The 11,870-nt window shown below is 36.5% G+C and overlaps 1 protein-coding gene across 1 annotated transcript; it reads left to right on the top strand.

Annotated features, from left to right (window-relative positions):
• The first annotated feature begins 951 nt into the window (after positions 1-951).
• LOC109210989 (50S ribosomal protein L17-like) lies at positions 952-7,108 on the top strand. The gene is made up of 6 exons (XM_019374474.1): positions 952-1,103; positions 1,191-1,245; positions 4,060-4,110; positions 6,320-6,411; positions 6,495-6,572; positions 6,819-7,108. Exons 1-6 carry the CDS (start codon positions 1,048-1,050, stop codon positions 6,967-6,969), a joined length of 483 nt encoding a protein of 160 aa, XP_019230019.1. The 5' UTR covers positions 952-1,047; the 3' UTR covers positions 6,970-7,108.
• Positions 7,109-11,870: the final 4,762 nt, after the last annotated feature.

Genomic DNA, 11,870 nt, shown 5'->3' with positions numbered 1-11,870 from the left:
GCTGTGGTCATTTGCCTCAAGCATTTGGCATCACAATTCAATTTGTTGGAAAGGCCATTACTGCTGAAGCACTACCAATTCGTGAAGCTTTGGAAAAAGCTACTATTGAAAATGGATGGTCAAAGGTGCATATTCTATCATATGCAAAAAAATATGGTGCTTATGATAAGAAAAAGGATGGTGGTCTCATGGGAGATAGAGACTACTTGTGTGAAGATATCTGGAAGATGATGAATTCTTTTAAAAATATGAATATTGCATATATTCCTAGATCTTGGAATGTCTTAGCACATAATTTAGCCAAGTTTTCTATCTCGCACTTACATAGAATTATTTGGGTTTTTACTTTTCCTAGTTGGATTGTAAACGATGTTGTTGCATCCTTTGACTCCTTGAGAGCTAATATAGTAAAGTTGTTTGATGGAATAAAAAACTATAAGAGAAGTTACAAGAAAAGTATTAGCATACGTTGTGGGAATGGTAAAGAGATAGAGATTATTATTATTGATATTTGGAAATATTTTAACTATAAACTTTAGTAATATATTTCTGAAGTTAGTAATTGGCAAGGTTAATTTCAGACATGTCTAAAGGACCTAAAAAGATAGAAAGTAGTAGATCTTTCGGCTAAAACTTTAGGCAACAGTTAGGCATTAATGTCGCCAAACCAAACTCCAATCGTGTATGCTGAAATTCTGACAGAACTATCTGAAGTTCACAAAAAATATGCCAAAATTTAGATAAAATTTATAACTTCAAATACGAATTTTTGCAACTTTTGTCGCATATATTTGAAATAGTTAAACTTATAGATTTCGGCTATGCCTTAAAATAGGGGGTACAAAATCGGCTATCCGTGCACTTGCCCCTCAATAAGGGACCAAAAAGGTCCGAATCCGAATTGGGCTTTCACTAATGAGCTAAAAATGGACCGGGTTTTGGATCCTCACTAAAACCTCTAAAATCAGGGTTTTAAGACTATCAGTGTTCCCCTCTCCATATTTTCCCTTCTTCTCTTTCTCATTTCTCCGGTGAGCAAGAGCAAAAATGACCAAATTCAGGAAATTGAATCGTCCAACCGGACATCGTATGTCCATGCTCAGGTTCCTCTTTGTTCTCCTAATTACTTGCCTATGTACTCTTTGTGTTTGTTGAAGAATTTCATATAATTGCAAATGGGTTTGTTGTAGGACAATGGTGTCGCAATTAGTAAAGCACGAGCGAATTGAAACTACAGTTGCTAAGGTAATAGAAGCTTTTTATTTTAGTGTTTTTTCAGCTACCCACTTCGCTAAAAGTGTAGCTTTGTCCGTATTTCTGCAAAGATCTTAGTATTTGTTATTCTTTGATTGATTGGTTAACTAAAAAACTGTCTGATAAAAAACTAATGGTGTACCATGTACATTACGCCACTCGAAAGTCCGATCATCTACCTACACAAGCGGGTATTTTCCACAACTTTTAGCTCCCTCTTCTCATTTTGCTAGACTGCCCACTTGGCCAAAGTTTCCCCTACTGCGTTAGGTAGTACTGATTGGATGTTGAAAATTGCATATACCAACGATCAGAATTGCGATGGATAATGTGGGCTGTTAGAGGGGGAAGAGTATTACTCTATCTTATTACTACCTACTAGGAGTGGCAAACGGGCGGGTCGGGTCGGATATGGTTCGGGTCGAAAACGGGTAATGAAAAAAAACGGATCAATTATCCGACCCGACCCATATTTAATACGGATAAAAAACGAGTTAATCGGCGCATAATATGGGTATTACTTCTTGTATATGATCACTTTTGGGAGAATTCTTAGTCTCCCTAACTTGAGGAACCCCCAATTTGAGGCTTTACAAATGTAAAAGTTATACCCATTGGTTACTCATTGGTTATCCATTTTCTAAATGGATAATATGGTTCTTATCCATATTTGATCCGTTTTTACGAAGTTCATTATCCAACTCATTTTTGTAGTGGATAATATGGGTGGTTAACTATTTTTTTTAACCATTTTGCCACCCCTACTACCTACGAACAGTTCCTCCAGCAGTGGCCAAATACTGGACTAGGTAGTCATGATCTTAATGTTTTAACATTTGAAGTAGATAATGGCCATCTCTGTTTGAAGAGTTACACATTTTTAATCCTTTAAACCTTCTTAGTGTATTAAAAATTGGCTCTCCGTTGAAATTTATTATGGATGAGAGTGTCAGCCATGGATCATATGAGTAACTACAAAATCAAAAGACTTAGGTCAATGGCTGGTCTCTCTATCTTGAGTTGTCTTTTCCATTCTTTCAGATTGCCTTTGTGGGGAAATCCACTCGCACTCGTTGTACCTTTTTGGTATCCCGCGTTGAAATGTTTCTTTTAAAGGCTTGATAGTTGAAAATGGTCTTTATTCTCTTCAGGGGGTTTTATAACTAGAGTTGCGTCATGCATTTCTACTGTTGTCTTTACTAATTGTATTTACTTCTTCCTAAATGGGTGGTTGGGAAAATTGAGCATCTGATGCATGATTTTCTTTGTAAAGGGATTCATAACACATGGAGAGACCATTTATTAAGTTGGGATTTGGGATCTTGGTGTCTATAAGCCTTTTCTATTATCAAAAGCTCTTTGTGCTGTGATCAAAAGCAAGGATGGCTTTTCTTCATTATAATGGTTGGGATGCAAGATATAGGAATATATTACTTCATTTCCCCATTATCCTTGGTGATTATGGGCATATTTGGTTTAGGGAGGATCTCATAGGCAGTATTCCTTTATCTGATATATGCCGATGCTGTGTTACCTAATTCACAGGCGTTCCATTCTTATCATTCTGTAACTCAAAAAAGGACTTACTTTCACAGCACCTCAATGATGTGATGATTGAGTTGCCCCTTTCCAATTTGATTGGTAATCTTACGCAGTCTACATCTCGTACCCGTAGAGTGTCTTAAGGTTCAAGTCTTTCTTCTCTATTATTAAGTTCATGATTCCAACTGGTTTTGTCTGTTATCTTTTTCCGGAAAGTGAGGGTTCCTTTTGAAACAAAAACGATTTACCGTGATTTTAGTTCATCTTAGACTTCACGCCTGCCACACTTGCTTCTATATAAGACTGGTGTATATGTGCATACAAAGCAGGAGTCCCATCCTTATTTGATGTTGATTGCACTTCTGCTAGGGCATTGGAGTGGCTATTTGTAATGATGAGAGAAGTTTGTGTCGTAGTTTGAGTGAGTTCTTTCTAACTTTTTGGGTCTGATAAAATATAGAAGGTAATGTTTGTGCATATGTTTTATGCTTGTAACTTTGTGGTGTATTTGGCTTGAATGGGTTGATAGAGTGCTCTAGGACAAAGAAATGGTGCAACTTTTGCATGTTTAGAATATGGAGTGAACTATAGGAAAAGGAACTCTACTGACTACTTAGGGCCTTATGTTTTTCGTCTACATTATTGGATTGCGTATGCGCTTCTAATAAAATGGTGAAGACTTGCTTTTTCGTGTAACATTAAATGATCTCGAGAGGAATTGCTGTAACTCCTTGTTTAGAGCTGTCTTTTGTTCTTTATATTCTTGTTAACATCTTGTCCCAGTGTTATCAAAAACGAAAATCTGGAAAAAGTGACAAGGTCTGGGGCTTAAAGTGCAAAGCGTAAGTTAACATGCAAGCTTTAATGCATAAAGGCGCAAATAATAAATTTTGTTTAATTATAAGAATAAAGGTGCAAATAATAACTATAAGAACAAACCGTATTTATGCAGACAAAAAGAATTGACATAACTACAGTTTAAAAGAATATTTAGTGTTTAGTGTAAGAGGGAGCTCATAGTCCATGAAACACATACCTACCTGCAATGAGCTAGCTTTGGAAATAAGGTAAGTTCTTCTGAAATGCGATACATCCTTGAAACTTGAAGTATATCTTGGTTTATTTGACAAGCATTTAAACATTACCTTTTTCTAATAAGTAACAAAACATTTGAAAGCTTTTAAAATTTCAATTTGACAAGGTACTAGATTTAATGTGTATTTGGGATGATTAATCCCGTCTGTCTTTTTTATGTGAATCCAGGCAAAGGAAGTCCGAAGGTTGGCTGACAATATGGTGCAGCTTGGAAAGGAGGTAGAAATATGGATGGAAAATTGAAATTTTGAAGCTGTTTTTTCTTATAAATGAAATTCCTTAGGTTTTGTGGTGTGTGAAAATGCTAATCTATCGTTTTAGTCTCATTCACCCTTGAAATGCGTACCATGACTTTGTACTAAAAAGTAAAATATAATGTACTACAAGAAAAATATGCCAATTAGTCAGTAATGTTGTATACATGGTTTATTTGCTGAATTCTTAATCTAAAATTGCATCACGGCTATCCACTCTTACATAATTTCCATAAAGATTTCATTTGTTCTATCAAATTAATAGTCAAGCATCACTGCTAGTTTTAGAGAGACATCTGCCTTCTCTCTAGATTTTGAGTCTGTTCTCTGCATAAGGTAGTGACCGTTCTTTTCCGTCAGAAACTGGGTATCCTAGGAAGTTAGAGTAGAGCCGATTTACTGTGTAATTTAAGCCTAGGTTATGGCAAAATGAGTAGCAAGTTGGTTTGATTTCTTGTCGTTAATGAAAAGGTTCTTGGTTTTGGGATAATACTGGGTATGTTATTGTTGTTGTTGTAATGAAAAGGTTCTTGGTGAGGTAGCAAAGTAGCCATCTCTATTCCTGCAAGGTGGGTGCGACGATATGTGGTAGGTGATCAAAGCTTGTTTAAGTGTCAAAGGATGATGCAGAAAGAAAGCTTGCATTTTTGGACCCTTGCTTGGTCCATCACTTCCATGAATGGGCAGCGTCAACAGATTTGATTGCAGATTGGTGGCGAGGTCTTTGAAGAAGAGCCGACCTGCCCGAAGGTGTCCAATTAAGGTGATGCCTTGTTGTTTTTCAGATTTCCCTCCAAGGTAGAAGCTGAAGGAGTTTTAAAGGAAGAAAGTTGGTGGTTCAGAGTGTGTTCTTTTGCTGCTCGACTGATGTTCCTTTAGCACACAGTGGGCAGGACTGAGGAAAAGAGAATAGGGTATCTTTAATTAGCTTAGTGGGAATTCCCATCGATCATTCGTGCATGGGACTATTCAAACAGATTGGATATATATATGTGTGTGTGTGTGTGTTTGTATCTGCAGAGGCTTTTTGGATGTGGACGTACTCCTACTGATCTGTTGAAAAGTCTCAGTCAAAGATGGTGGCAGTGTTTCGAGTCATGTAGGATCAGAGATGGAGAGTTCTGCTTTAAGGTTGGGATTTCCACAGAAAAAAGTTCTGTTTTATCCCCAAATGCTTCAGTGTTTCTCCAGAAGATTCAGTTTGAATCAGGACACATGACAACTTAAGTTATGGGGGATTGCTCAATGGTGTTATGGTGTTGTTTTAACCAATTAATATAAGATGCATATTACCAGTGGTTGCACAGGAAGCTTTTATGTGAAGAGGTGGTGTTCGCTCTCATGAAAAAGTGGGGGATAGTGTCTATTTTGGCTTTTCTTGCCATACAGTCTGGGATCTGATTCCTGTCTCTTTCGTGTTATTGAGGAACGATATTGAGATTTTTGTCCATGTAGAGAAAATGGAAGGAATATGAGGAAGATAGGGAACTTATACCAAAATATGAGGAAGATAAGGGAAAATAGGACAATACTAGGGAGTTCGGATCCAAAATGACACTCTGAAATGGGTTCGAGCTGAAAAGTGGCCAATCAAAGGAGATGATGTTTGTCATGTTGCTAATAAGAGCAATTTGTGTACAAAAAGAGCATAGTGGTGTTCACCTTGATTAAAAACGAGATGGCAGGAGTTTCTTTATTTGGGTTTGATTTAAGAGAGTGTTATCACAGGGTTGACATTTAAAGAAATGGGTGAAACATTGTTGCCTCTTTTTGAAATATTGATTAGTTTCTTGATTGTAGAGGTAGTGTTGGCTGTTGATGATTGGAGCTTAAGCTGGTTGACCTTGGTCTTGTTGGTTTCTTTTGCGAATTGAGTTAGAAAATAAGGTGAAAATACTCCTGAGGCTACTATCACTTTTTCGCATATTTCTTGTTCCAAATCTCACTTCAATGAATACTAAAAATGGAATGTGAGCTTTGTGCGTTTTTCATCTGGAAAACCCAGAAATGAGATTTGAGATGGAATCTAAAGTTATCTCTGCAATTTTCTGATACATATCATATCAGTAGTTATTTTTCTGTTTTCTCTCCTTTGTTTTCTGAGTGATGGTCCTGTTTTGAGGGTTTATCTTTAACTTTGTTTGTACATGGACACACTTTTTGAACTATTGCAGGGAAGTCTATCTGCTGCAAGACAGGCAGCTGCCTTTGTGCGTGGGGATGATGTCATTCATAAGCTATTTACTGATTTGGCTTACAGATACAAGTGAACTTCAAACCATTAAATTTCTTCTCTATTTTTTTAATTAGAAATATGGTTCTAAATATCTTGAAACTTATATATTACAGAGATAGAGCTGGTGGATACACCAGAATGCTCCGAACTCGAATTCGAGTAGGTGATGCTGCACCAATGGCCTACATAGAGTAAGATTCTCACTTTAACAGGCAAACCACTTTTGCTAGTAGATACTGAGAAATGGCTTTCTGTTGCGGGTGTGTGTGTGTGTGGTGGGGGGTGGGGGGGGGGGGGGAGGGCAGTGGTTTGATGATCTTGGTACTTATCCAAAAAAAAAAACGAAGAAGATGAAAGTAGAATACTGGTTCAGAAGTTTCTGAAGGGACAACTATATCCATACACTGTCTTTGACTATTTTTCTGTTATCTCGGCAGGTTTATTGATAGAGAAAATGAACTTAGACAATCCAAACCACCAAATCCTCAACCTCCACAGAGACCAGCCATGGATCCCTGGACAAGATCTCGGCTTAGCCGGCAGTTTGCACCACCTAAGGAGGAGAAAAGCTCCGACTCTGATATTTAATATTAGTTCTTTTTTGGTAGTGCATTCAAGATGGTTGCTTTTATCTTCTCATTTTATAATGATACAAATGTTTGGAGCCTGCATGTAACAGTGTAATGATAATAATGTTTCATTCAACAGCTTCTGTATTTTCCAGCCTGCCTTGTTCTCTAGGTGATCAATACACCTGAATCAAGCTAATGGCACTTGGTTAGTGCTGGATTGTACACCCCACCACCCCCCCACCCCACCCCCACGCGGTCGAGTCGTTTTCTCTCCGCACCATCCCCTTTTTGTCTGTACCAGGCTCCTGATAACCTTCACCTTGGTTAATTGAAGAGATCAAAATTTTTATTGGGAAATTTGTGCATGAAGTGCTCATGGGATGATTGGTTGATTGAGGTCTTGGAAGCAGCTTACCACTTTTGTGGGGGAGAAATTCAAAAATAGCCAAATTTACAAGTGGTCGGTGAAAAATAGCTCATTTTCAAAAGTAATCGAAACTTAGCCACTTTTCATGTAAAGATAAATCTGAGCGAAAATACTGTTCAAAATCCGGAAAATATACTGGAGTTCCAGGATAAGTATGCTGGGATATACTGGAGTTCCAGGATAAGTATGCTGGAATATACTGGAGTTCCAGCAAAGTATATCGGTCCAGTATAATATGTTGGAAGTTCATACACAAGTGCTCGAATCTCCAGTATATTATGGTGGAACTTTCCGGTGTTGGAGTTCCAGCATAATATGCTGGAAGTTCATACACAGGTGCACCGAACTGCAGTATTTATGCTGGACCGGTCTCTATTGCAACAAAATAGTGGCTATTTTTTATTGACTTGGTAAGTGCTGGCTATTTTTAAATGACCAGTCCGAAAACTGGCTAGACCGTTCTATTTTTACACTTTTGTGACTTCACCTTTTTCACTCTTTTCTCTAGCGGAATCAGTATTTCAGAATAGGCTTGTATAATTAACTGCTGCTTTGCCCTTTTTATTTTTATTTTTTAAACTAGTTGAGGTGAAATAAGAAAAGAACAGCATTGGCTGTCAACAAAAGAAATCGAATTTTCGAATATGAATATTTTGAAATTCGATTGATGGAAACTGCATGAGTTATGAAACTAATTATCCAAAGTAATGAATTTTGAAATTGCAAGAAAATATTTCGGCAGAAAAATTCCTAAGAAGTTAAGCAGGCAAACCTCCAGTATATTATTAGTTTGTCCAAAAGAATGAAATTCCCCGTAGCTTAAAGTTTTGTTCTAGAAATTTGTATATAGAATTCCTACAACAAGTTCATTATGTAACTTAACTTTGCAAGTAAATATCCATGTAAAATTGATGCAATTTGAGGCATTTCCCCCAAGGAATATTTTAGTTGGTTCTAGAAGAGCCATAGTACATTTTAGTACTATATATTATCCGAACTTTACGTATGACTTACTTGATTTCTTCAAGAAGATAACATATTCCATTCAATCCGAAGAGGCAACAGATTCTTATGAAGTCACGTCATAATTAATTTTATAAACGTACCTGCCAAATTGAATGATCTTCATGCACGAGCACTATTAGATTTATTACTTTTAGAACATCTTAGTTAAAATACTATAGCCACTAATTGAAGAATTTGTAAATCAATGTTAAACTACGAGTTTCCTAACGATCACGTTAACTAGTTAATTGAACTTTGGAGAGTTGAAATTGCAAAACTTGACCGTTTGATTGTTCTTACTGCATTTTTTTCTTTTTAATTATCCGATTAATACTTTCCACCCTAATTATTAGGTTAACTAAAGCTAATCTTTATGAAGAGTTTTGGCCTGTTGGTGAAGACGAATGCTACAGATCAAAATCATTAATCATCAAGGGGTATGATGGGATGGATATGATCCATTCATCATTGACTAGAGGTCTCATCTTCGAGCCCTAATATATTGAGCTTCTAGATACCAAGTGGGAAACGAGACAAAGGATCAAATTCATTAGAAATACGGCAACAAAAAAAAATGTATTGAGCTTTCTTCTATATTTGTGAGTTTAATGTATAATTGTGAATTCTTAAGCAATGCTTATTGATTTGCATGTATATAAATCCAGATAAATTGCTTATTTCTCCTTCTATTTCATTTTTTGTGCCATTATTTTCTGTATTTTTTTCCTTGGGAAGATGAGGAGGAGGTTTTGTTTTTCGGTTTTCTTTTTCCATTTATGACACGTGTCAGATGTTGATTGGCGCGTGTAATAACAATCTTTAAGCAGATATGACCAAACACTGAGGTGGTGTGTAATTGACAAACCTTTAAAGTTTTGATGTGTAATATGATTCTCGTCTTTAACAGATGTGTAAGAGGAATTTGGGGACAAGGTCAATAGGTAAAGTATGTATTTTGGCAAAGATATTTTCCAAAAAAAAAGATGAATGCTAGTCCATAGACCTCAGCAGGGGTGAAACTGTTGACGTGAATAATATCATATTGGGATGATGGTGACATGATTCTTATTCATTACACGTGTCAGTTACATATTTACTAGCTGAGTTGTCTCTCTCAAATAAATGGATGATGACGCAGAAAGACCTCATCCTTATCCTAGTCCTACACTGTACATCCACTTTCTCCACCGTCCATTTCCATATTTAGAAATTGAGTAATAGTATTGAACACAAACTTATAACGGAGTGATACACTGTAAGAATTCAAATACATACGTGTTGTTAAAAATTACTGAAAAAATTTAAACAGTCAACCCATACAAAGTACTAAAGCAATGAGTAAAGTATTTCAAAAATATTGTAGATTCTTTAAGAAATCGTTACATAGTTGTGGGACTTGTGTATTCTCTAACACATGTTTTATGAGGATCTCGACTTCATAAAATAATATTTTTCTTCTTCCTCACATAGAGAAAAGGGGAAAAATTGTTTAATGCAAATCGAATTCTACACGCCAAGATTTTGAAGGGTCACAAAACGTGAAAGAATGACCTATTCGGGACTTCAACTTGAGCAAAATTTAATACTGGGTTCGAGCAATGTGGATTCAAGGAGAAAAAAAACTAAAAGTTAAATAAATAATTGTGTATAAAAGAGGTCACCAATCCTACTTTTCACTTATGCATAAGCAACATATGTGTCATGTTATAAGTCATCTCACCATTTTTTGGTCCATTTGTCAAGTTACACTGTTTGATTTGAGCACTCAATTTTTTTTTTTTTTTCCTTTTTGTTAAAGTTTAGATACTATAGAGAAAACTAATAAATATATGAACTTTTTTACATGAAATATTTAACGTATCACTAATTACCCTTTTTAAACAATAAGCGCAAGATTACTTGCTCACTTATTTTTCAAAACCTTTTAGAGGAGGTATAACCTTTGGAGAATATAAGGGCGTCAAGTCTTGTACTTATCAATGCACGGGTTATAATCCTATAGGAAAAGGTTCTTCTTATGACGGTAATACTGGGACGAGCTTGTGTGTATCTTGATTAGTGTACGAAAGCTTAGATAGATGAGAATGATAGGATACAAGTACCTTGGGCATACGTACTTTACTTTATGTTTTGATGATCTAACAAACTTACCATCCAGAACCAGATAAAGAACCTGTTATACATCTACAAGACCTTGAGATCACAAAGTTCCAGGTTGGGATCCAGCGTGGAATATAACTCAACTTTTCAGAGTGGAAGGAACGGCTGAGGAAACAGGTCCCTACCAGTTCCCGAGGAGACTGTATGAAGTCAACTCTCCAGTAGGAAAGTTATTGCCTGCACACGCTACTGCACAGGAACAGTGCAGCAGTCAACTTTCTATGGAAGGCTTTTTACCTATCTTACTTACATCATTGTAAGTGATGTCACACACGTATAAATACCATCAAGGAAGGTAAAATAACTTACTTCATGAGAGAACCAGATAAAGGACCTGAAGCATGCCTGGTACAATCATTCAAGTTAATCGACTCAAGATAATCTGGGCAGTGTGCTTTAGATTCACAGGAACCAGATTAGGGACCTGATCCCTTGGTGTTCCCCTGACAGAAGTATAGGTGAACTGTACAGCTGGAAAGCAACTGCAGAAAGTGACTGACTGCAACAGTGCAGCAGACAGTGTAGCAGACAGTGCAGCAATCACTTCCCATTGAGAAGAGGCATGTACTAACCAAGATTTGACATCACTAAGGTGATGTCTTTTGTAGTATAAACCTTATGCAAGGCACAAGATTCAGGTTCAAGACTTGCAAAATCAAAAACGAAAATACTCTCTCAAGTGCTTGCAACAACCTCTCCCAAGAACAAAGCTATTTCAACCTCAAGGACCGGATCCAAGATTGACGATATCTTAAGTCATTAGGTTTGTTGAGTCTTTGTTATTTTTTTTTCATTGTAACTCCTATCTTGCTTTTTAGAAGCTGTTTTTAGGAAACCAAAATTCTAAACTCTCCAGTTTATGTTGTGACTAGGTTTAGTCATAAGTTAAAGTCTTTGTAACTAGAGAGTTATAAAGTGGCTTGTAATAGTGTTATTACAAGTTAGAGTGATTGAAGTCTTTGTAATAGAGTTATTATAAAGTGGCTTGTGGTGAGAATATTCACAAGTTAGTCAAAGTCTTTGTAACTAGAGAGTCACAAAGTGGCTTGTGGTGAGAGTACCACAAGTTAGTTGAGTTGAATCCTTTGTAATATATCATTACAAAGTGGCTTGTAATAGGGGTTTACAAGTTAGTGAAGTTGAAAGCCTACAAGTGTAGGTCGTGGTTTTGTCCCCTTGAGTTGGGATGTTTCCACAAAAAAATCATCTGTGTTCTTTACTTACTGCCGAGCTACTGCGAGAACAATAAGAGAACCTAATTCCATATACTGGTTGGTTTTACAATTTGTTGCTTACAGTGGGAACTTATAGAAAATCTGGTTCTC

Source organism: Nicotiana attenuata, unplaced genomic scaffold (genome assembly GCF_001879085.1).
Source record: "Nicotiana attenuata strain UT unplaced genomic scaffold, NIATTr2, whole genome shotgun sequence".
Taxonomy (NCBI): Eukaryota; Viridiplantae; Streptophyta; class Magnoliopsida; order Solanales; family Solanaceae; genus Nicotiana; species Nicotiana attenuata.
Note: the sequence above shows the minus strand (reverse complement) of the source record. Positions and strands in the feature narration are given on the sequence as shown.

Coding starts and splice junctions, on each gene's coding strand:
- LOC109210989 (XM_019374474.1), top strand. CDS start 1,048: ATGACCAAATTCAGGAAATTGAATCGTCCAACCGGACATCGTATGTCC. Junction 1,104..1,190: donor CATCGTATGTCCATGCTCAG/GTTCCTCTTTGT, acceptor GGTTTGTTGTAG/GACAATGGTGTCGCAATTAG. Junction 6,412..6,494: donor GATTTGGCTTACAGATACAA/GTGAACTTCAAA, acceptor TATATATTACAG/AGATAGAGCTGGTGGATACA.